A 24,472-nucleotide genomic window follows, 5' to 3' on the forward strand; every position below is an offset into this window, starting at 1 on the left:
GTGTTCGTCTCAACGTAGCACGAAACGTGTCTCTCCTCTCAGCAAAGACACACACACTAACGTGAGACGTGCTGGATAACGGTTTTTTTGCTATTGAAAGTTTTGTTTTTGTCGCCTTAAGATTGCTTCGATGCTATACTGTGTATATTAAAACATTCCGCTTGTGAAACGCAATATTTATTAGCCAAGAGCAGCCGACTTCGTTTCTACTAAAGAGTGTCCGCTTCTCCTCCCCTCGATGAAGCGCTGCGATGCCCTCTGATTTTATATCCCTCCTTAGCTCGGATATCGACCTCAATTCCCCCAAATCTCTATACTCTAAAGGTAAGATTTTACTAAATGAAGGCTACCACGAAGTCACTAATCCGTTTTGTCCTTGTTAAATAGGAAGTAATATGAATGTCTTGATAGCTCATGTTAAGCTGCTAGCTAGCACTAGTTAGCCTCTTTTCTGCTGTTAGCAAGACTAGCTAGCATAGTTAGTTGGCTGCATTTGGCTGTGCACTGGCGACTCGGCTACCTGGTTGGTTAGTGGTCCTTGTCACATGCGAGGAAGAGCGTCGGTTTCTCGGCTAATTATATCAGTAATAGGTGAGATCATATCGCTGGAAGTAAATTTGTCATTCAGGCTGCTGGCTAGCATCATATTAGACACATATATGTGCTAACGTAGCCACAAGCTACGTGAGGTCGCTTTCCAGCCACCACATTGTTCATAGGTTTAACGTACTTAAGTCTTAAGTGTGTGTGTGTGTGTGTGTGTGTGTGTGTGTGTGTGTGTGTGTGTGTGGCAAGGACGAAAAGTAGTTCATGAGTAGTTTGTGTATTCCCCTTGTTTGGTGCTGCTGAATGACAGTCCCTCTGTTGTTTTGGTTTTGTTTGGTGGAACTGAGCCAGAGTTATCCTCCTCACATTCTCTGGTTTCACTGGAAGAATGCAGTTATTGGCACTTCAAAGCTCGGAGCATGGTATCCTCCCTGTCAGGATAAGGGGCCCTCTAGTGCCAAAATTTATTCTGTCTCTTAATACCATTGCACACGTGTCAGCCAACTGTTATGTTATTATTAGGAGGGTGTTGCTGCATCATCTTAGAGCAAGACCGTTAACTCATGTTGTGGTGAGCTGGGTTAGTCAAGTGTGTACAGGCTTTTCGCAGCACTTTGTCTCTAAGTCAGTTTCCTGCCTATTAACAAGAGTATCGACTGCATGTGTAAAGAAACTGCCTCTGAGTGTGCTGCCCAACACTGGCCGAGATCGTGCTGTAGCGTATTTATGAGCAAGGCTTGCATGTTGTGTATTGCTCCTAAAGAGGTAACCTGAGACGCATGGATTTATGCATTTTGCATTCTCTTAAGACACCAGTGCGCCTCCTCTGCTGTTGTACTACCTGCTCATATTTTGATCTTCACTGCCTAACAAGTAACATTGACACCCAACACAGCCCCAGCTTGGCAGCTGGTCCCACATCTGTCTGGCTGCTATGTATAGGGTGCTCATGAGCCAGCAGAACGCTCTGCTCTGTGACCCTGAAAGGCTCAGTTGAGACTGCCGTGTCACACTGTATCACATGAGGACTGTTTATTTATATGTCAGTAATTGGTTGTGTGCTCGTTGGGTTCAAGGTAGCAGATGTGCTCGTCAAGGATCCAGTGCGAGAGCTCGTACATATTAAACTCGGTTTGAGAGGACACATAAAAACCATAACATGTACCAAGATTTGTGGGTTATCCCGCTATTTGGACTGACTCCGGTTTTCCAGAACCATGAAGCTGCCTGACTTTAAACTGGTATGGATCACCATGGTAACAGCCTGACTAACAGCCCAATCAGATCACTGAATATGCAGAGTTATTATTCCTACTGGATCCTGACAGAGACACAAGAGTTTACAATAAAGTGACAGATAATTAAAAGCGACAGATATTTTTATCAGTTGAATTGTTTTTGCTCGCTGCAGCTCACAACAGCATGAGGGGGTCTTTGTGATAATAATTGGAAATAAAAACTGGAGCCTCTGTTGCTTTTATATTAGAAAAACTAATCAACTTATTGTTGAATATTTCCCATTATTATAAATTCAACACTTTTCTGATTGACCCTGTCAGACATGAGCTTTTTTTTTCTCTCCCACTCTTTCTGCTTTGGCAGCAGAAGCAGTCTTTCATTACCAGTTAATTTCATGTGCATTACAAATTTGTAATAGTCCGTTCAAGACCAAATAGCAGCGAAAACCTAGTCTAGACTTACAACTCTTTTAATAATTCCCACAGCTGTTTATATCCTTACACCTTATTTAGCAATTTATTATTTATCATAGTTTCAATATCTTACTCCGTCCTAGGTTCAGATGACGCCAAGAGAGCGAGACTTAGTTGAGCTCCCTTCATAATACAGTCCCCAGGTCCTTTAGTAAGCACAGGAGATGCCATTTACATACTCCAGCTTTAGGATATACTAGCAAAGACTAATCTGGTATCTTACGTTGTAAGGCTGAAACTAAAAGTGTGAACTACTATATGTTTAAATATAAATGACTAAGTTTTAGAACTGTAATCATTAACACAGATGCCATCCATAGCAATTGTCTTATGTCATGTTGCCTAAAATATACACTTAAGTACCAGGAAACCTGCACAATCTGGTCACAAATCTCATGACAATGTTTACTTTACAGTGCCAGAGGTTCTGCTTCATGCATCTCTGTATTTCATTTTCAGATTTTTCCATACTGTCTGGCCATATTCACAGTGGTGTAATTATTGTCACGGACCATTAGTCGTCCAACACAATGCATATATGCCAGATAATAGTTTGAGGTTGTGTTTACCAGTGAGAGAAAATAAGCATGTCTTCCAACATCATTACATATTCATCAAGAAAAGTGTGCTGTTTTGACATTGAGTGAAGGATTTTTTATTTTCAATTTGGCGTCATTAATATTGTAAAGTGGAAACATGTAAGATTGTAACATCCAAATAGATAGCGTAGTCTGTGTCAGGGGACAAAATAGTTTCATAATTTTATCAGTGTGATAAAAGATTCCATTGTGTGAGAATGACACACAGGGTATTCGTTGCTGCTCTATAGATTCAGACCATAAAATAACAATATAGTGTATTTACGTGTTTGTATAGATACTTTACATGATACCAAATGCAAACCGTTTTCTGGGGGATGTTTTCTTCAGTACTATTGTTTACAGTGCAGATAGTGAATCATCTAGAGAAAATGAAAAGATGTCACTTTGTTGTAACACAACCAATGAAACTCTATTCTATTTGGGTAGCAGCACAAATCTCAAAAACTGGAAACCAAAACCATCTGTGTTGTAAATATCAGGAAGTATGGGTGAACCAACCCTTTAGAAAAAAGTGATGGCTTGTTTTCACAGCTCTATTACAAGTAATCTGTTGGCTGTCATTCATTTTGTACATTTTTAAAAATAACAGTGCGAAGACTTGATAAACATGAAATCTGAGTATATTTTTGTTCTGTTCTCTGCCGGAATTGAGTCTATGTATATCTGCACACTGTTCACTGTCAGTCACATGAGGGGGAAAAAAAATGACAGCTTTCCCTGCAAATAATCCTTTAAGAGCGTACTGCCTCGTAGCTTTTAATGTTCCATCCAAGACAGTTTGTGTTCGCTGGTTTACGGTACCTTTTGTAACGGTGGTTGAAGTCAGACTAAGTTTACAACCACAAAACTAGAAAGGGAAGTTTACATATGGCATACATTACTGTGGCCCCAGTTTGTGCCCCTCGCTTGTGAGTTAGGATAGGGTAGCTATTGTTTTTTCTAAAAGCTAATTAACCGCCAATGCATTGATTTGCACCGCCGGTTAATTTACTCATAGAAAACCCAGTGGTCAGCCCTGTTATTTGATTGTTTGCTGATACATGAGAGGCACAAACTGAGGTTGCCATTGCTGTATCTTTGGGGGTAATGATCACTTTATATGCTGCACATAGTAAAACTGCTGCTTGATTTTGGAAAAATCACCAGTATTATTTACCATGATTACTCATTGGGCGCTTTTCATTATACTAACGTGTCTCAGTCGTGTCTCGTCCTCACGTCTCGTCTCTTCCCAGCAAGGATGTGAAAGAGAGAGAAATTGCTAGGAGGAGGTGCAAGGACAGAGGCGCTGAAGCTGCCAAATGAGAAATCCAGCGTCGGTCTTAGGTGACGACAGTTGCTTATGGTGACCTGCAGAGCTGCATTGACTGTCAAATCCAACCAACACCTCTTGATGAGATACACCTGTTTTTTCCTCACTCTAAGCTCCTCCCAAAGCCTCCTCGCTCTTCGCTCCTTTCCTATTTTAGTAATTGGAAGATCGTCCGTGATGGCGGGGGGGGAAGGATTTCCAGGTCACTGGAGGAGAAAGTATGCGAGGAGGCATAAATTAGCGAAATGAAAAGCACCCTTTGACTTTGGAAGCATTATAAATGTATTCTACTTTTTAAAAAATGTGTTTAACGGTGGCTTTGCTTTAATTCAAATATAAGTCAAGTGCAAAAAATATAATTAAAATATGTTTTTAAAAAGGAAAGAATTAGGTCACCTGCAAGTGGTTTAGCACCAGGTTGTCTGCAAACATGTGGAGTCTCATGATGGTCAGACCACAGCTACCGATGAGCAGTAAACTGGAGTCCACAGTTGAGCTAATTTCAGGGCCAAAAAGTTCCCCTTTGTAAAGGAAAAGGGTGTCCTGGATTTAAACCTCGGAGCATAATAAGAGAATCATAGCAAAACGGAATATGGCACAATTTTGTTTTAGCATGATCACGTCGTTTTCATAACAGTTAAAAGATGAAATTATATTCAAAAGTAAAACCTGAACAATCACCTAAATGCTGTGTAGTAATTCAGCTCCAACCTAAGCTGATACCATGACACACGCTTATTCACCGGATGTACATTAACAGATAAAAATAGAACTACATACAGTATGCATCCATTCCTTGCAAAAATTTCAGTTTCAAGGTAAACAGAGATGGTATAAATAGCCAAAAATGGCATTCTCTGTGGTTTGAGTGCAGTGAGTGGCTCCTTTGTCTGGGCTCTGGCTTGAGCATATCGTTATGTGTTCAAGAGTGTAATTAAAGCAGCCATTGTTGGGCACTGAGATACATTCTTGGTCTGCATATTTTTTTATTTGCAACAAAAACACAGCCTTTATGAATTGTCTATTCATCTATCATCCCCCATCGTAGCACAAAGCCAGCTGCAAAGAATAAAAATGGACTGGTGGCCTTGCCATTTGGCAAAACCTTTAAGGCATGTGTAATGTGAGCAGTGCATAACTATGAGATGATGTAATTTAATTGTTCTAAGTATAGGTTAAAGTCAGTCTGCTGCTTTTCTGGCTCGTGTGCTGCAGCCTGCTTTTTGGGCATTCTCTGACAAGCCCGTAGATCTGAGCATATATAAACTTGTGCATATATCTGTTCACTGCTATTTAGCAAAATGTCACCAAAATCTAAACCGATTTCAGGAACACGATCATGGTCCACTATTCATTTCGGAACAGTGAAAAGTTAAACTTCTCCTTTCAACTAAAGCTTATCTGTGAGTCAGAAGTATCTTTATAGTTGACGTGCAAGTCTTTCCAAAGACTCCCTTTGTTAATTATACAGGGCAGCAGTTAGATTAAATTGTTAACATTAAGGCCACTTCTCTAAGATTTTACAAAGATGATAAATAGCTTCCTAGAGGAAGTTATTTATTCTATCCACAAAGGAAGAGCAGGAAGATGAAACGATTTAATTTAGAGTCTCACTGATGATGCAACAGTAAAATGGAATATTAAAAACATTAATCTGCCAAACAATCTTTCTCCTTATTTGCTGTCGTCAGTTTTATGTGCAGCTGCATGACAAAAACCTTTTTTTTTTTCTTCTTTGGACTTCAAAGTTTTCTTGTGTGAATTTGTTTGTATTCATCAAAGTGTGTTATCAGAGGCCTGTACTACGAGGCAGGATTTGGGTTTTGTGAGGTGATTTCAGGTTTAACTCTGGGTTTTTAGGGCGACAACAATGGTTCACTTCTTACCAGAGTACAACAGCATGGTACATTATGCTGGACACCTAACCTGCTCCAGAGCAGATTATGCTCTAGATAACAGATCAAGCATATAAAAACCCCACCTACTGACCAGTTCCTTAAAGATCCTGCACAGCTCAGTGATGGTGAGAGGGTCTCTGAGGAGGGTGAGAGGTTTTAGAGACTGTCGAACCCCTTTTCTTTTCCTGACAAGCGTAGACAGAAGATATAGATTCTCAGCTGAGGATCTCTAGTCTTCCTTGCTTTCTTCTTTTTTTTATTTCCTGTTGACTGTGAGAAAATGTGAAGCTATTTTATTATTTGATAGGCTTTTGTGTTGCGAAATAATCTTAAAACGGGCTGCTTCAAGTTCTAAAGCTTTGTACTTGTTGACCTTGGAAGATTTGCAGTAAGCCTACTTATTATGTTTTAATATTTGTTCGCCGCCAGGGCTGCTGGCTGCATCTAAGCAACACATCTAATGGTATGCACAACTATAATCACAGTCAGATCTACTCATGCCCTAATGATGGGGCTGTGATATTAATAAGCCTGTTAACTTACACTTTCACACCGTCGGCAGTTTTTTGCCACCTTTCCCCTCTGGCTTTAGCTACTGCGGCAACTGTGTTGCTTTTAGTCTGTATTATATGTTTAAATTTCTCATATTTTTTTTACATTAAGTTTGTGGTTTGTTCTGCTTGTAAGAAATATGCAGCTCTAGACCTGTCCATGTTTGTGAGGCAGTCACTTGGTGCCAACACTCTTTTTATGTGAACATACTCAAATTAAGCTTACTGAGTTGAGAGTTAGCTTTGTTTGTCGGGTTTAGTGAAGCCAGATAGCAAAACGATATCCTGGATATGTTGAACTGCTTTGTAGTCAGCATTAGCAAAACTTTATTGATAATTATTACCTCAGCAGAGAAGGTTATGTTTTGATTACTACTTTAAACTTTGCTGCAGGTTTGCAAAGTCACATTTCATACAGGAGTGGATTATTGGCTTTGGTACGAGCTGAGGGCCCCTTTAGCTAGCTGTGGATTAATTTTTTAATCATTTTTCTAATCAAAAATGTAACGTTTGTGCTTTCTTTCCTCTCACATGAGACGCTTGGATTCTTCTCCCTCATACTTTACAGTAAACTAAACTTATGTGGCCATTGGACTGTTGGTTAGACAGAAGACATGTGAATCTGTGGAAAATTCTATGAAATGGGCAGATTATTGAATGAAAATAACCAAACTCTTTAATTGCTGCCCCTTTGATGATTGTTACGTAATTCTCTACGAGCACAAGCCACGGTTTGTATATGCAAAGACAGTTTTGCATGCTGTTCACTGCATGGGCTGGACTCATGACTAAAGTGAAAGCGCAAAATAAAGTGACTGACTGAGCAACAATATGTGTTAATGAATCAGTGTTTGCACTGATTATCAGCCATATGTGTTTAAGATAAAGAGACAAATATTATATACAACTGCACTAAGCATTAGCGCACATGTAAATAAACCACACAGATGCTTGGCAGGTGGATGCAGTAATCCGGAGTTTAGTGAAAACTGAGAAAATGCTTTGAATGTATTTTTTTTCTGACTTCCAGTTTAAAGAACTTTCTACTCCACCAGGCTGAAGAGTTTATGTATAAAGTTTATTTGTCATGAACAACAATTTGGCTGTTCTGTAACGCTTTATTGATGCTACTGTGAATAGCTTTATAGATGAACGCTTGTGCCCCACGAACAATGAACTCTTTTACAGTTTACTGATTTCCAGTGGTTGTACTGTGTTGCTCTGTGACCTGCAAGGACTCAGGGAGAGCAAATGATTTATGCCCCATTCAGACCAGCACAGTGGCATGCTTTAACCCAGTGTTTGCTCGTTTCGTTCAGGTCAGTGCATTTCATCCAGCCTGACTTTGTGATCCTCCTTGCAGCCTGGGTCGGAAGATGCCCTCTTTGGCGAACCGTCGTTTCTGTTTGGTGCTCTTTATTATGTAATGCGCTGCTTGTCGTTTGGCAGGAGTGCGCTGTGCTCCCACCGTTGCACAGGTGCGAATCTGTGAACGGTGACAATTGTAGTTGCAGTAGCATGTAAATGGGTTCCATGCAGGTTTTTAGTAGCGCCACATCATGCACATGCATCTAATGTGTGAGAAGGGTTTTAGACAAGACTGAAGTCATGTCGGGTTGACAGTCAATCTGTAACACATCCAGCAACAAAGACGTACTTTCTTCATGCCATGAACAGCTGACAAAGACGGACGGTTATTGTGACGTCACTGTGCACACTTTAAAACCACATTAAAATGTATTAGGTAAGCCATTGTCCGAGATAGCCAGGTTTATAGAGAGCTTTTGTCAACGGACTGTGCCAGTTTGTCTGGTTTAAAGAAATGGTTAACTCAAAACCAAATGGTCAGTAGTTTATGGTCTGCAACTCTCATTGTCAGCAGTTTCATTGAAATCATTTCTTTTTTTTTTACTTGCACATGACGCTGTTTACGGCAAGACTTGTGATTTATCACAAATTTTTTCCTTATCTGTTGACATTTTCTGGCACTTTGACATTTAGATTGTTCTGCTCATTCAGCTGTTCTGTGACAGAATTTGCTGCAGCTATTTGCAATTATTGTTGTATTTTTTGAGGGAATTACTTCTTTAATTCACCACAACAATATGCCACAGAGCAGGCTTACATCTTGTTGCCTCAGGTTTTGTCTGTGTTTGTGAAGCGCTGTGTAGCTCTTTGTGTGAACCATGGTGACGTTGTGTTGTCGCTCCCTCAACAGCACCGTTGACGTCACACAAGTGCGAGATCGTGTGTCTTGCCAGCTCCATCATTCTGCCGGTGCCAAGTCATAGCTGAGTGTCAGATGACTACTACACATGCTGGGTGCTGCCGATGCACAGCTGAAATATCCATGTCAGGGTCTTGATAGGTGCCTGTTTCTTAGCAACCAGACTACCTAATCATGTGTTTATCTGCAATCAAATGTGGTTTATTCCAGTGTAGCTGCAGTGGTTAGTTATGTCTGCTAGGGATTATGTTGCCATCAAATATCGTCATGTCTCTGTGGGTTTTATTAAACTAAGCTCCTTGGGAGGCTAATTTAGTTTATCATAAGACATACTGTGTTGGATTAGTGTTGACTGCAGAATTTTTGGAGATGTGGGAGGATTTCTAGTCATGAGACTCAGGTCTGCTTTCAGTCCAAATCCAATACTGCCTCCACTTGTTTTTGAAAAAGAAATAAGGAAACAACAAAGACCCTGGGTAAGATACAGCAGTAGTTTTGTTATTACCACCCAGATTGCGTTAGTGGAAGTGAAATTTACTGTTGGCACATTTACATTTTGTGAAGAATTTTCAGTTTTCACAACCAGAGTACAGCAATTATGATTGCATTTCAAGGCAGCTCTGCATTTGCTTTTATTTTAGGCCATAATAAAAACTTGCTTATGCATCTCTTGAAGTACTGTGTTCAGCATGGTAAGTTACAATACTTCATGCTTGGCGTTTATGGGGTTATATTGTGGCGTTAAGTCGAATTAGCTGACAGCAGGCAGATGTGTTGTTCTCTTTTTTTTATAAATTGTGAATAATTCCACCATGAAGGCTGCATATTTCCACCGTTCCTGAACAGGCCTCCTCGAAAATGATCTGAATACATCCACCTAAAAAGATTGGGCATGGGTCTTTTCTAGTTGCATGGTTCTGTAATAAACAATAATCTCACTTATGTTTTTCAGAAACTAATATATCTTCTCCTGCTCATCCTTTATGGCAGAGTCGGTATATGACCTCCTCCCCAAAGAGCTCCAGCTCCAGCCGTCGTCCGCCCAGACAGACCCACCCACCATGAGCCAGAAGAGTGGGGGAGAGGCGGGACCTCCCCCCTCTGCAGCTTTGGCCTCAGGTGAGCTACCTGCTCGTCCTATGAAAACCATGATCTGGGATCAGTTTCCCCGTAACAAACTATTCCCCAAGTCAGTAGGGGGTGAAGAAACTAATATGGCCTTATATGAGTGTCTGGGGGCAACTTCACCCTTTCATCAGTTTTTAAGGCAATGTTTCTGACTAGATTAGATTATATAGACTAGTACAGCATTTATTTTTAATCAAAGGTGTTTTAATACTGCTGGCTTGTCACTACATGGTTATTATATTTCACTTGGATCTATCGGATGTGTCCTTATTCCACAAGGCTACAGTGGTACCAGATGTGGGGTGGTGGCAGAGCATTAAAGTCCATTTTTACAGCTGGACTTCTGCTGAATTTTAATATATTTTGGGCCCATTAGTTTTTACACCATTGTACCATATTACAGAAACAAATGTAATGTGTTGTTGTTGTTTTGGTCCTTTCACACTGCCAGTGTTAGGTGACCCTGTTGTGTACTTTAGTGTGATGTCCATCTTATAATCCAAGCAGCAGCATGTGAAGAGGCATCGCTTACCTCGACTTTCTGTGTTTTGGCTTTGATTTTCACCACAACTGCAACTCCATCAAGTACCTTTACTGAACTAATTTACTTTATAAAACTAAGACTGACAATGGAGCATTCAAAATTCTTGAATGTAGTTTCATAAGAACTTCCAAGCTCAGGTGAAATCTAATGAATCTGTGCCAATATTAGTAGCAATGACTTTAATCTAACACTCTATGACTACTGTGCAAGACTGTGCACACACAATCCTTTGTTTCTGGAGAGATTCACTCTGAATAACAGCTCCAAGAGTTTGCATTAACGGCATGCTAACATAGCTTGTTCTTTATCATTTCACTCATTTTTTTTCTGCAGCACTTTTGAATGCTTGTGCTTAATGTTTTTTTGGCACCTGGCTTTTTAGGCAGTTCAAGCATATCAGGTCGGTCCAACTTCAGAGATGCAGTTTAACCAGTACTGTTGAGCCAAACACTGTCCTTTGACTAATGCAGTCATCTCTGACGTACCTCATGTTATGACATATTGTGTTCCAGAGTCTGTATATTGCATTTTGATTCTGTAATTTCTTTCAATGTGACATACTACTCTTTATTTCAATGAAGCACTTAGAACACTTTAGCTCTTCTGAATAAGCACATCTCTCTGAACGTGTCAGTATAGCGAGGTCTGGTTTTTGAGTGCCTTAATAAATGCCTAAAGCAGACACAGCCAATGCACATTTGTCATTCACACATACTCCAATACACACTCATACAACAGTATGTCATCTGTTTGAGCTTTGCAGCTAAATGATTAATCTACTGCCATGTTTCAAAGCAGCTGACATTTTCTGTAATTACGAAGGTTCTCTCTTTATGAAACAGTGAAGTTGCCCCTAGCAATCAGCGTCTTTTTAAATATCATTTAGCAAACGACATTTGGTCTGATCTTGGATCATGGTTCAGGGCAGCCAACATTAGCTGTAACTGTGAGGGATTCTAGTCTTGAGTTTCATCTAAAGAGCAAACTAACTGGTCAACAGTCATGTTGGAGAGAGCGCTTATGTTAACGCTACCTTTTCACTATCCTGTCTGACCCAGCTGGCCCTAAGCAGTGCTGATCAAAAGCATGACTATTGTAATGTCCTTCAGATCATCATTAACCAAATACACGTGCTTCAAAGTGTCTATAAATGATAAACTTCAAAAGTTACTCCTTCCTTCAGTATATTAACTCATCCAATTTACTGATTGACAGAAGTTGAGTCTTGAATGATCAGCTCTCTTGTTGCTCATTGGCTGTCTCGTTTTTATTGCAGGAAGTTCCCTCTGAGGCAGGGAGTGTCTGCATATAAAATGGTCTGCAGTTCACTGCTCCATAGGTCAGAGGCTTGTTTATTCTGTCTCCATGGCTACGCTCAGTCCCAACCAAATCTTCCAATTGGCATGCGCAAACTACTGTTTACTACTGAATGCACATTGCACAAACTGTACTGTAACCCTGGCAAATTTAATTTGGCGCCACATTATCAGCTTGCAAATTTGGCTGTATAAGAAAGTTTGACCAGATTTTGTTATGTTTCTTTCTGGCAATGTGTATGTAACAATTTGCAGCTTGCTTTTGTTTTTGTAAACAAAGCATGTCAGTTTTGTCACATTGATTTTAATTGAGAGGTTTTGTAGGAATCAAAACATTGTGGGACCTATAGTACCCTTCTCAACTTTAACTTCAGAATATTTGATCAATGCTTGACAGCTCTCGCATGCACAGTGAGAGCATATAACCCACAATAGTCTGTTGAAATTAGAGTTGGGAAGAGGGGAAATCAATACAAATCATGCACAAATTCAGCTGCTTAAATGGGACTGCTAGCCTGCTCTGTGCTGAACATCTGTCCTAACTTTGTTATCTGTATATACTACTGCAGATGCCACCTCTTCCACCTCCAGCCCCTCTGCCTCTTCCTCCCTGGCCATGGGAGTTCCATCCTCTGGCCCCTCTACCTCATCCTCAGACCACCTCAAGGTTGCCCAGCATCTCCACTCCACCGGAGGGGATGGAGCTGGAGCTTCAGAGATGCAAGGTATGGAGGGTGCTGTATCTGCCCCCAGCAGAGGCAACAGTGGAGCAAACACCGCAGCAGGAGATATAGGGTCAGGAGTGTTGTCAGGGCTAGGAGTCCAGCAGCCTCAGAACACCCCCTCTAAACGAAGGCCTGTGTTGAGCATATCCCCACCACCTGAGGACCTATTTGACGACAGCCAGATGTCTTGCCAAGAGGAACCTGCAGCATCTGGTGCACCAGGTCCAGACTCAGAGCATAGCAGCAGCATGTGGGCTGATGATTCTGTCTCCAACTTCAGTCTGATCAGCACCGTCTCCTACAACGACAACACAGAGGTGCCGCGGAAGTCTAGAAAACGCACCCCTCGTCAGCGGCCTGGTCCAAAACCTGCTCCTCCGGAGGACAGCATGGATGTGTTTGATGCTGACAGCGCCAAGGCCCCTCACTTTGTCCTGTCCCAGCTGGGCACAGACAAGACCAGTCCCATGGCCAGGTGGGGTGACCCTTGTCCAAAGCACATTCTGTCACATCAGATCAGAGTACCTCTGCCCCTCTGTAGGGATACAGTAAAGGTCATTTAATTTTGTTTTGTCTGGGATAATTGAATTTCTGGATGTCATACTAATGTTTTTGTCATCTGTGTTGCCCTGCAGCTCTCTTGAGTCAGGGACTGCAGTTAAAGGTGGGTCACTGTCTGCTCAGTTTCCCCAGAGGAGTGACGGGAAGGAGCTAAAGATCCTTGTGCAGCCAGAGACCCAGCACAGAGCTCGCTATCTGACTGAGGGCAGCAGAGGTTCTGTCAAAGATCGCACACAGCAGGGATTCCCCACTGTCAAGGTTTGACGACAAAGGCCACCAGCTGCTTCTTAACACAGGGGGAAAATATCAACACCTAAGGTGGAAGTGATGAATAAAGCTAAATATACACAGGACCCTTAGTGTGGAGTGCTGTGTGCCACAAGAAAATAATCATGCCAGTACAGCAACACAAGTATTTACACAAATTACTAATCATGAGCACATTTCTTTTGAGCCTCTTCAGTCACTTGTTTTCTTAGTATGTCATTCATTTTTGTGGGCTATGTGCCTGTGTGGTAGTAAGCTTTCTGACAAACAACAAACTCAGTATTCAGAAGGCAAATAATTGAACATGTACCTTTAACTGTTGCTGAAAAATCTGGTTATGGAAATGAAGGAACAGAGCCTGCTTTATATTCATTGAATAAATGAATGTTATCGATCCAAAAAATTCTCATCTACAACATTTTTTTGTGACATTCATGCATAGAGAAAATAGACCTGGCTCTTTTTGATGACCATTCATACATTACATTGCATTTTTCAGTGTCCATGGCTTTTGTGGCTTAACATGGATGCTTCATGTATGAAAAATGTTCTTCAGGCTTAGAACAACTTTAGACTCTCGTGTTGTTATGCTTTCTGTTATTTGTCATGTTTTAAGTTATTTATACAAATCATTTTCTGTCCGCAGTTGGAGGGTGTTAGCGAACCTGTTGTGCTGCAGGTGTTTGTAGCAAATGATGCAGGCAGAGTGAAGCCTCATGGTTTCTACCAGGCGTGCAGAGTGACGGGACGCAACACGACTGCCTGCAAGGAGGTGGACATAGAAGGCACCATTGTTATTGAGATTCCTCTGGAGCCCAGCAATGACATGACACTCGCGTAAGAGTTTAGTGCATAATTTAAGATAAGTGAAGGAGTATGCGGTATGCTTTTATATATTTAATTTATTCCTTTCTTATCCGTCTCATCTGGTTTCTACAGGGTGGACTGTGTAGGTATTTTGAAGCTTCGTAATGCAGATGTGGAGGCCCGTATTGGAGTGGCAGGGTCCAAGAAGAAGAGCACACGTGCCAGACTGGCCTTCAGAGTCAACATCCCCCAACCTGATGGATCAGTCCTTACTTTACAGGTCCCCTCATCACCCATCCTCTGCAGTGAGTAATTCAGACACAATGTGAACCAAAAATGATCTTAAAAGGTCACAGAAGTAACAGCCAGCTCGGCTTCCTAGAGCAAAATGCTGGAGAAAGTTGTGTTTCCAGTGATATTTGGTGCTTAGTTTTTCAAACAAAGCATTTAGTATGAAAGCCACAGAGCTCTGTTTCTGTGTCATCAGACCATAGAGCGTCTCTTTGTTTCTGTTTCAGAGGTTTTCATATGCCCTTCTGCAAACATTAACCAGCTGTCATGTGAGTTTTGATTCTTTGACTCTGCTGTCATTCTCCAGCCCAGCCAGCAGGAGTGCCAGAGATCCTGAAAAAGAGTCTTCACAGCTGTTCTGTGAGAGGAGGAGAGGAAGTTTTTATAATCGGAAAGAACTTCCTCAAAGGAACCAAAGTTATTTTTCAAGAGAACATTGCAGGTGCGGTTGTCAGTTTGGTGTTGTCAGAGTTCTTCTTATATGTCAATGTCATGTGTGTGGATATGGGCATGTAAACCTCTGATGGATAAATAATATTTGTTGATGAATTTGCAGATGATAATTCCTGGCAAGCGGAGGCAAAGATTGACATGGACCTTTTTCATCAGGTAAATGCCAGTGAATGATATAATACCATTCAGTTTTTCCTGGAATAATATAAGCTGCTGCATCAGACGTGGCTGTTTTCATTGGCCATACTCTCCGTGAGATTTCACTAATGATCTCTAATGTTTTCCAGAATCATTTGATAGTGGCAGTCCCTCCGTTCCACAACCAGTCAATCACTTCTCCTGTTTCGGTGGGAATCTTTGTGATGACCAACGCTGGTAGATCACATGACGCTCAGCCCTTCACCTACACTCCAGAGTCAGGTACAGAATGCATGGAAGTCACCTAGTTCATCATGTCCAGCCTTCACGGTTAAAGCTGTTTCAAATTAAGAGGCTGTTTCATAATAAGTGAAGATAGAGCTAAGATAGTCGTCCCATTTTTAAGATAGTCTGACAATATAATTATATTAGGAAGAAGTCTCCCCATATTGGTGTGATAGATCAACTTCTTGACGTCTCTCATAGACACTAGAGACGTATAAATGAAGGATTCTGATGTTGCTGAACTGCAGGAATTTGTCAATGACTCATAACAGAAACTTAAATCAGTACAGCAAGCTAAGTCATTACATTTTATGCACTCACGAGCTGTACTTCCATTACTTCAGAGGCAGAATGGAACCAAACCCATTTACACTGATGTAAAAGTAGAGATTTGGGGGTTAATTGCACCAGATTGAAGTGGTCTGTGTAAACATGGAAGTTGTTCAGTCAAAAAGCAAGCTGAAATTGGTCGACACTGGCTTCAAAGGAAGCACAGTCTGGACAAAGTGTGGAATAATGTTCACTTCACTCACTGATAACAAGAGTTTGGAAGCTACCAGGATGCTAGTTTGTTATTTAAGTGATCAAACCTCATAATTGCTTGCAATAAATTATAAAAAAGGACATGTATGATTGTGTAAAAGTGGAATTAAGCTAGTAACTGGTACCAAACTAGAGAAATATGCAGGGAGGCTGAAGGCCGTCTCTGTCTTTTGTCACTGGTTGAGATGAAACTCAGAATGTCAGGAGCATTTACTGGAAACGTACCAAAGTCAACAAAATTTCATGCAGCAGAAGCATGTGGCTTTTACTTTGCTTTTTCCAAATTGAAAGTTCTCTCCCGGTGGTAACAGCACAGAACAGAGAACAGTCACAGCAACAACCCAAATAAGGATAAAAAGCTCAGCGAGAATCAAATAAATGCTTCTGTATTGTATTTAAGTTCATCTGAAAGTCCAAATCAGCTCACGGTTGGAAGAGAAAATAGGACCTAAGCAACAATAGCAATGGTGAAGCTGATAGCCTGAGTCTGAGGGACAGCTTCAGGGAAAAGAAAATGAAATGTGGCCAAATCTACAAAGAAAATAAAGAGACTTGGAGAGGTAACAGATAAGAGCGAAGGACAGAGAAGGAGATGGTCCAGGAGTAATGTGTTATTAGAGACAGCCTGTATATGTCTGAGAGTGTGCTATGTAACCCCATCGTCTCTCTACAGTTTTTATGACATTGTAAGGAACATTTCTTTTTTTCCTACTTTTATTAAAGTCTTTGTTGAGCCATGCATACCCAGCTAGATTCGCCTAACAACAATAATGCCAGGAATTATGAGGCTTTGGAACTGAATTTTATGACATTAACAGCAGGAAAGGAAAATCTCTGTTAGCCATGTGAGTAATCTAATGACTGGCATTATTAGTTGGACTATATAGGACATTTCGTTGGCTAGCTGCCGTGGTAAAAGCGCAGCAATACCCTTCACATTTATGTGTGTGCAGAGTTAGCCACTCTCGGCTTGATGTGGATGGTTCTTTTCCTGTCGTATCACAGACTCAGATCTGTCCTATGTTTCCATTTTTACCTCCAGCTGATAACTCAAATGTCCGGACAGTAAAAACAGAGGGTCCCTCCCTGGTCAAGACCTGTATATTTGATGACCAGATCAAATCTATGTCCTCTGAGCGAACTGACTGCGCTGGCCAGCCTTCGAAACGGCAGGAGGACACACCAATGGAAGTGTCTAGCAATCCACCACCAACAGACGTCTTTAAAGTAAGACAACATCTGTTTTCACAAAATATAAATCAAAAGTATCCTTTTCAAGAATGCAATTGGTAACGGTTTTTCTTTCTCTCTTTTCTTAGCCATCCCCTGACCCTCTTATCTCAGTGCAGCAGACCCTGGAGCTCAGCTCTAGTCCTCATCCAGGTGGAGAGTCCTTCCAGAGCCCGATGCCCCTGCAACCTGAAGACGTGGAGCTTCCTCAAGCACCTCCTGTCTTCCCTAGCTTGGAGTCTCTCAGCACCATACAAAAGCAAGACATTGCCCCCCCAACCTCCTTCCCAGTGTCAGGAGACACCACAATCCCCCCAGTGACACCAGAGGTCCCTCAGCAGTTCCTCAGAGACCCTCAGGAAAGCTTACCAACCGAAAGTTCTAATAATGGTGGCGGGGTCGTGGTTGTGGCAATGCCCCAGATAGCTGCTCCCTCTCAGCCACAGCCACAGCAGTCGCAGGTTCCCCTCTTTCCCCAGGAAGGGGTGGCCCAGCTGGAGAGGGCAGTTAGGGAGCTGCAGGCTGGAGGTAACGCCGCATTCCAGCAGGTGTTGGAGGCAGCTGTGGCCCAGCAGCAGCTGAACTCGGTGCTGTACAGCCCCACGCCTTCTGCAGAGTCGCTTCAGCAGCATGTCCAGGAAAACATGAACAGCCTCAGACTAGGAAGTACAGATAATTCTCTATCAGCACAGCAACAGCTACAGATACAACAGCAGCAGCAAATACAACAGCAGCAGCAAATACAACAACAGCAGCAGCAACAGCAACAAATTCAGCAGCAGTTTCAACAACATCAGCAACTGCAGCAACAACAGCAAATCCTTGGAAACCTTCAGCATCAACAGCAGCAGCAACACCTACAGCAGCAACAGCAGCAAGTCCTCAACAACATGCAGATCCAACAACAACTTATATTGCAGCCACAAGACCAACAGCAACTGCAGCAACAGCAAATCATGGAGAACATTCAGCAGCAGCAACAACAGCTGCAACAGAATCAGCAACAAGTCCTTAACAATATTCAGTTGCAGGATCAGCAACAACAAAGTCAAATTCTTACCAATTTACAACAACATCAACTACAGCAGCAGCAGCAGCAACAACAGCAGCAGCAAAATCAAGCACTAAGCAACCTGCAGCAGCAACAGCAGCTACAAGAGCAGCAGGTCTTGGAGAACTTGCAGCAACATCTTCAGGCTGAGTTGCTCCAGCCCCAGATCCACTCCTCCCCCCAAGTGCAGCAGCCAGTCTCCCTCCTTCAACAGGCTGGAGAACTGCTTACCATCCAGACCAGCTTCCCAACACAACCTCCATCTCACACTTCTCCCCCACAGCAACTCTTCCAGTCGCCCAGGCCCCTGGCTGACACCCAGGGCTCCCAGCAGCAGGTCCAGGCTGCCCTACTCCAAAATACACTGACTGTTCTCACCGGTGGCGGTCTCAGCTCAGAGCAGCAGTCCACAGGGTCAACTTTATATCTGTCCCCAAACCCTCAGCCCCAACAACAGCAACAGCAGCAGCTGGCATTCATTTCCTCCATGGAGACGTCTACCAGCCAGCCTCAGTCTGTCGCAATGTTTCAGAATCCACCCCAAGCTCAGCTTTCACAAATGCAGCAACAGAGCACTCCCATGGAGCAGCAGCAGTCTCCACAGCAGAACCAACAGCAGCCACCACAGCTTCCGATGGGACAGCAAGGCTCCTTATTCCAAAGCATCCCAAACCACTCACAGGCTAACCCCGTTCCCCAGAGCCAACTTTCACAACCCCAGCAAACAGGTCTGCTTCTCTGCACCACTGATCTTAACCCCCAGGCTATTCCCCCAACTATTCTCTTCAGCACACAGACCCAAGGCCCGTCCCCAATGGGGAGCATAAGTGTTGGAATCCCCCAGCAAGACTCAGCAGAGCCCATGTCTTTCCAAGACCAGAGCTCTGCAGGCAGCAACACAACACCTTCAGAGAACCAACAGCAGAGCCTTTTCCAGGAACAGCAACCAATGCAAGTGGGCCCAAGTCCCAGCCGCGTCCCAAACAGTCAACCTGTGGAGCTGTTTTTACCACAGACATCCCTGTCCAGCTTGCAGACCACTATTGGCTCACAAGAGCTCAACAACCAGGCTCCAGCCCCTGGCACAACCATCTTTGTGGTGCAGGGTGGTGTGGGTGTGGTAGCCAACCCTGGCCAGCAGCCTCCAGAGCAGCTTTTCCAGACGACCGTGGGTGGCAGCGTGGCTCCACAAGGACAGGCCAACCTGTTTGTTTTTGGCATCCAGAATGGTAAGATGATTTTGGTTGTCTTCACCTCTAAAATACAGTTAATCAGGGTTGAGTAAATGTGTTTAATTCTAGTTTTTCTGAAGGGTATGTCACTACTATGCTCTACTCGTTAAGTCGTACATGTTGGAATGCTTTCTGAGTTGCTTTAATGCCATAATCACATACTTTTACCTGCTGTTTAATTATAGGAATTATTGCCATTTTCTCTTCCTCTCAGACTCATCCCAGCTGCTCAGTTCTTCTGGAGCCACCATGCCAGCCCAGAGCCAGGCCCAGAACTCCAGTCACATGCAGCCTCTGTTGGATCAGCCCATGGCCCAAGCTGCCTCCTCGATGCCAGCAACCATGCACAGCAATCTGCAGAACACCCTCCAGGCACAAATGCAGTCGAGCTTAGAGATGCAGACCGGCCTAGAAAATGCAATGCAGACAAACACACAAACAGCTCTGCAGTCCAGTTTACAGGCGACCATAGAAACAAGCCTGCCGACTCCGATGCAGACCAGTCTACAGACCCAGATACAGAGCAGCTTACAGAATCAATTGCAGGCATCTATATCTGCATCGTCCAACATGGATAAAATTGAGGACCTACTGGAAACCCTACAGAAGCAGTGATACGTGTTTGGACCATGTGGGCACTAAGGAGAGTGAGTGATATGTAGCCGAGAGTTGTACATCCTAAAATCAACAAACAGAATGGCGGTGCGAGTTTTGTGCCAGTGTGCCACAAAACTTTGAAAATTTTAAATATTTAAGAATTAAATCCCCCCCCTCCTCCTTTTACTGAAAACCCAAATTATGAGCTCAAGTAACTTTGTTTTTATGAAATATTTATCATTAATTATAGCCTCCGTCCTTCCATTGTTCTTGAATTGATGAATCCGCCTTTGTTATTACTCCTCTTGCAGGATCAGAGAGGCCTGTAATAACTGCTTTATCCATCAGTCTCGAAAATGCAGTGTTTTGTTGTCAGAGTGTTTTAATAATGTGAGCCTAAGAGATGATGATGATGATGATGATGATTTAAAAACCTACCAGGTTCGGTGGAAAAACTGGAAAGGGATAAAGAATGTCAGCAACAGGGAAACAGAAATAGCAACTTGATGGCGAGTAGTCTGTAAGAGCAGGCAGAGTAGATAAAACAGCCAGTTATGGAGTGAATATCAGATTGCACATAAGTGTCAGATAAAGGCTGAATCTCATTTTGTGAGTGTGTAAACTCCGAGCCTTCCCTTCACTCTGAGAAGCGGAGGCTGCGAGTTGTGCTTTTTTTTTTTTTTTTTTGGTCTTTTTTTTTTTTCCATCATGTGAAGCGGCAGTAAAAACGGGAGATTACCTGGCGTGAGAACAGGAACGAAATCATGTTACAACCACTTGATTTAAACTTCTTTTGACGTGGACAACACAAGCATTTTTGCAACTAATCAAACCTTGTGTTTGCATATGTCAACAACTTGACTAAGATCTACTCTAAGAGTACAGATTATTAGATGGTAGAATTCTTTCTAGAATAATGTATTAACGTTTTGCAGAACAATATTTGCTGGCGTGGCCGGAGTCTGCTCCTGAGCATTCTCTGTCGGAGGGAGGACAGTGAAATATTGGTATCAGCTCCACTTTGCAAACATGAAAGTAACTTGCTCACCAAAATGTGGTATCGAGACATTCTGTTATTCCTGTTATCATTTAGAAAGAGGAGGGAATATCACACACTTGCAAATGAGATTCAACCTGGTGAAATAATGTGACTTGGCCTTTGTTTTGGCACCTCCCAGTGTTTTCATATGTTCAGGCCTCATCACTGGGTTTGCAGAAGCTTTTTCGGTGAAAATTTTAAATAGCATTCAACTATGTAGTGTGTGTCTTTTTTTTTTTTTTTTTTTTTTTTTTGCTTTGAAGAACTTGGTAACCTTTACCAATTCATTGTGGATAGAAAGAAACTTTCCACTAGTGAAAATGGAGTGTCGTGTGGTTTTATAAACATTTTATCTCAAGCACTTTATAACCTCTTTTGTGTAACCTGCTAATCCTTATATCCGTCCACAGCTCTCTCTCTACTGACCTAGCTGAATTTGTACTCCGAAACGTCCAGTTAAAAAAATACAAGAGAAAAAAAACAAAAGAAGAACAGCAGTCATCTTTGTAAAAGTAAATACATCGTAACCGAGCATTTTTACATTTTCTCATGTCAGAATATTTTTGAGGTCTAGACAAACTTTGTATAGAATGTCTGCTCACTGTTGAATCCCTCTTTGTATTCAGTGGTCCAGTCAAGTCTGTCCCAAAAGAAAAACGACAACAAAAAACAGCCATTTCCCACTAAAGCATGGTCATTTTTTCAGTGTTTGAGTGGTAAGTAGGCCTTTTGACAAAAAAGAAAAAACACCTAAAATTACTGATTTATTTAGTCTGTGTCATGAAATGAAGGATTTTCATCGTTTTTTTTTTCTTTTCTTTTTTTTTTTAACCAACTCCTGTTCAGTCTGTCACTCGGGACTGTTCTACCTTGTCTTGTGTTAGATGTTAAGTTTATTGTTGGTAGCGTGTGCAGGTTGGCGCCGCGTGAAGTTGGCATCCAGCACCCGTCCCTTGTGTTGTGAACAGGGGGCTCGCTGGTAATCTGTTACATAGAGGCCGCCATTTTTATCCATGGTGCTATGTACAGGAGTGATGGGCACTTCTGCTGTGATGTTTAGTACATAACAGTTTATACTATCAATAGCACTGGTATTAGTCGTTAGCTACGAAGCAAAGTCGAGTCCTACGGAGCTGGCTGTTGTTGCAGGGGGGGGGTCAGACTGGAGTGCACCCAGGCATACCAAAGTTCCTGTTGTGAATCGTTGCCATTTTGTCTCATCCTCGTCCTTTGCGAAGCGCCCTCATGATGTTTACTCATTTGTACTTTTAAATTATGCAGCTCTCACATGGATAGCAACTTGTTGTTTTACAAGATTTATAAAAGATATGTAAAGGTACTTTGTTTCATGGATCAGTTTATCCGTCACTAACATTTCCACCGATTTGATACTTTATATTTCTCATTACTCTATTTTTTTTTTTTTGATGCAGAATGACACTGCTGTACTTTCCATATCCAACAGTAGCCAATTTGTCATGATCAGAAAGCCAATTTTTTCGAGAATAATCCACGTGTTAGAATAGCGTTTCGCTCGCGTTTGTTTACATTTTCATAGTCATACTCTCTTTCGTCCTGCAAGCTGTTAGTGATCCATTTTAAAGTAACTTATCTTTTTTAGAATTTTGTATCCATGTATCAAAATGTAGAGTATTTTTGTAAAACTAAACTTTTTGGTTGATGCTCATATAGCACAGAATATCATTGCTGGTGTGTTTTTTTTTTTTTTCCTGAAATGAAGCGCAGGTTTATTGTGAAGTGTATGACTGAAATTAGAAGTTAAGCGGACATCACGCAAATATGTTAGACCTTCATTCTACTGTTATGATATTGAATTTACCCAAACTGTAGGACATGATACGTGGGCTAGGTTTCTCGTGTGTGTGTGTCTGTGAGTGTGTGTGCGTTTTGTTTTTTTAACTTTTTTTTTTTAATTTGTTTTTTATGTCATGCATCTCAAATGGCACTTTGACTCATCCATTAACTGTAGATCAGGTTAGAGTGCAGTAGTGACGTTTCCAAGCATTCCATTCCTCTCGGTTAGGGGAGTTTTAAGAGCACATGACGTTGTGGAAGAAGTGCGGAACAGTTATGCCTCCTAAAGCCATACCGACACAGAAAGCCAACCTGTGACTTCAGTTTCATGAATGTAAATTTTACCTCATGGTGTGGACACGGAGCTTGCTCTACATCTAACATCGGACCAATTACAGTTTTAGAGAACTTATATTTCGAGGCAGAAGGGGATGGGTGGGGTGGCACCAGCTGTCATTCGTGTCACTGTACATTCGTCGAAATTGTTTCGTCTCGGATTGTGGTGTAATTTTCACGTTTTCGCGTCCAAGCCCTGTCATTTCGAGCAATCCAGGATTCTCAGTCTTGACTCTTCGAATAGCCACTCCCACCTGAAAAAAAACCCATGTTCAACATTGATGTGATGGTGGTGAAGAGAGCACACAAATCTTTGCATAATATCGTTTTTTGTTTTTTTTTTTTGTTTTTTGTCCTTCAGTCATGTAAATGAATATCCATGTATATTTAAATGTGAAATATACTGCAGGGGTATCTTGAATTTCAATTGTGATGCTTTCAACAGAACTTTGTGTGCCTTGATAACTTAACCGTTGCTCTGCTGTGTTTACTGGTGTCCCTTTTGTGTCACTGCTCCTTGTCCTTTTTATTCTCTAGGACTGTTTTAACATGAGGACACTTTTCAGTCATTTGATTTTTAGATTTCTCAACACAAACGTAACCATAGCCCATACTAATATATTTTAGTGTTAACAGTTTCTCAATCCATTGCAAGATATCAGAGCGATTACTCTCAACCTAATATTGTGCAGCTTCACCAGTGAATTGTCACCTTGTTTGTTGTTTTCTATTGAAAATATTTTTATTTGTTTTTGTTCTTTTTTTTTTTTCATGCCTCATGAGATTTGTACATGTGAGGTAAAAGGGACGCGACAGTGGAGATTGTTTTATGGAGAACTTTCTTGTGTTGATGTGCTTGTCAACATTACTATTGTTGCTGTGAAGTGCTTGATCAAAAGGGGCAGCCATGATAAATTAACTGTTAATTGCCAATAGTGTGAGCTGTATCTTGTGTGTAATCAGTTTGCTCACTTTTCCTAGTTCGCTTTCTATTTCACATTCTCCAACAGTTCTGTTGTATCCGTTCTGTGTAGCTTGAGCTTTAGTAGCCTTAAGACCCTGCAGTAGGGATAAAGGTCAACCCCCCAGCGTGTTATCATACATATGAACTATTATTAACATGTACTTTGCCTTTGTCTGGACATTTGTATACTCTTCTGTTTATATCTGTAATCCTGCTGCTACATTAAATGAATTAATAAAAATGTAAACGTCTTCATGTGCTTATTTTCTCATCCATTAAGGTTTCAGATGCACCAGGAATAA

General features: G+C 41.8%; 1 protein-coding gene across 1 annotated transcript; it reads left to right on the forward strand.

The window, feature by feature from the left end:
- Window positions 1-24,411, forward strand: nfat5a (nuclear factor of activated T cells 5a). The gene is made up of 12 exons (XM_008291958.1): window positions 1-324; window positions 9,839-9,967; window positions 12,406-13,036; window positions 13,197-13,380; window positions 14,036-14,226; window positions 14,329-14,501; window positions 14,795-14,929; window positions 15,044-15,096; window positions 15,228-15,360; window positions 16,949-17,133; window positions 17,226-19,416; window positions 19,634-24,411. The coding sequence occupies exons 1-12, from the start codon at window positions 252-254 to the stop codon at window positions 20,032-20,034; spliced, it is 4,479 nt and encodes a 1,492-aa protein (XP_008290180.1). The 5' UTR covers window positions 1-251; the 3' UTR covers window positions 20,035-24,411.
- The last annotated feature ends 61 nt before the right edge of the window (window positions 24,412-24,472 follow it).

The sequence above is a fragment of the Stegastes partitus genome, unplaced genomic scaffold (genome assembly GCF_000690725.1).
Source record: "Stegastes partitus isolate 25-593 unplaced genomic scaffold, Stegastes_partitus-1.0.2 Scaffold773, whole genome shotgun sequence".
Taxonomy (NCBI): Eukaryota; Metazoa; Chordata; class Actinopteri; family Pomacentridae; genus Stegastes; species Stegastes partitus.

Bases quoted from the DNA above. Each gene is read 5' to 3' on its own strand.
- nfat5a (XM_008291958.1), top strand. From the start codon at position 252: ATGCCCTCTGATTTTATATCCCTCCTTAGCTCGGATATCGACCTCAAT. The intron at 13,037-13,196 runs GTGGGGTGACCC...GTTGCCCTGCAG, and splicing joins AAGACCAGTCCCATGGCCAG to CTCTCTTGAGTCAGGGACTG. The intron at 17,134-17,225 runs GTAAGACAACAT...CTCTTTTCTTAG, and splicing joins CACCAACAGACGTCTTTAAA to CCATCCCCTGACCCTCTTAT.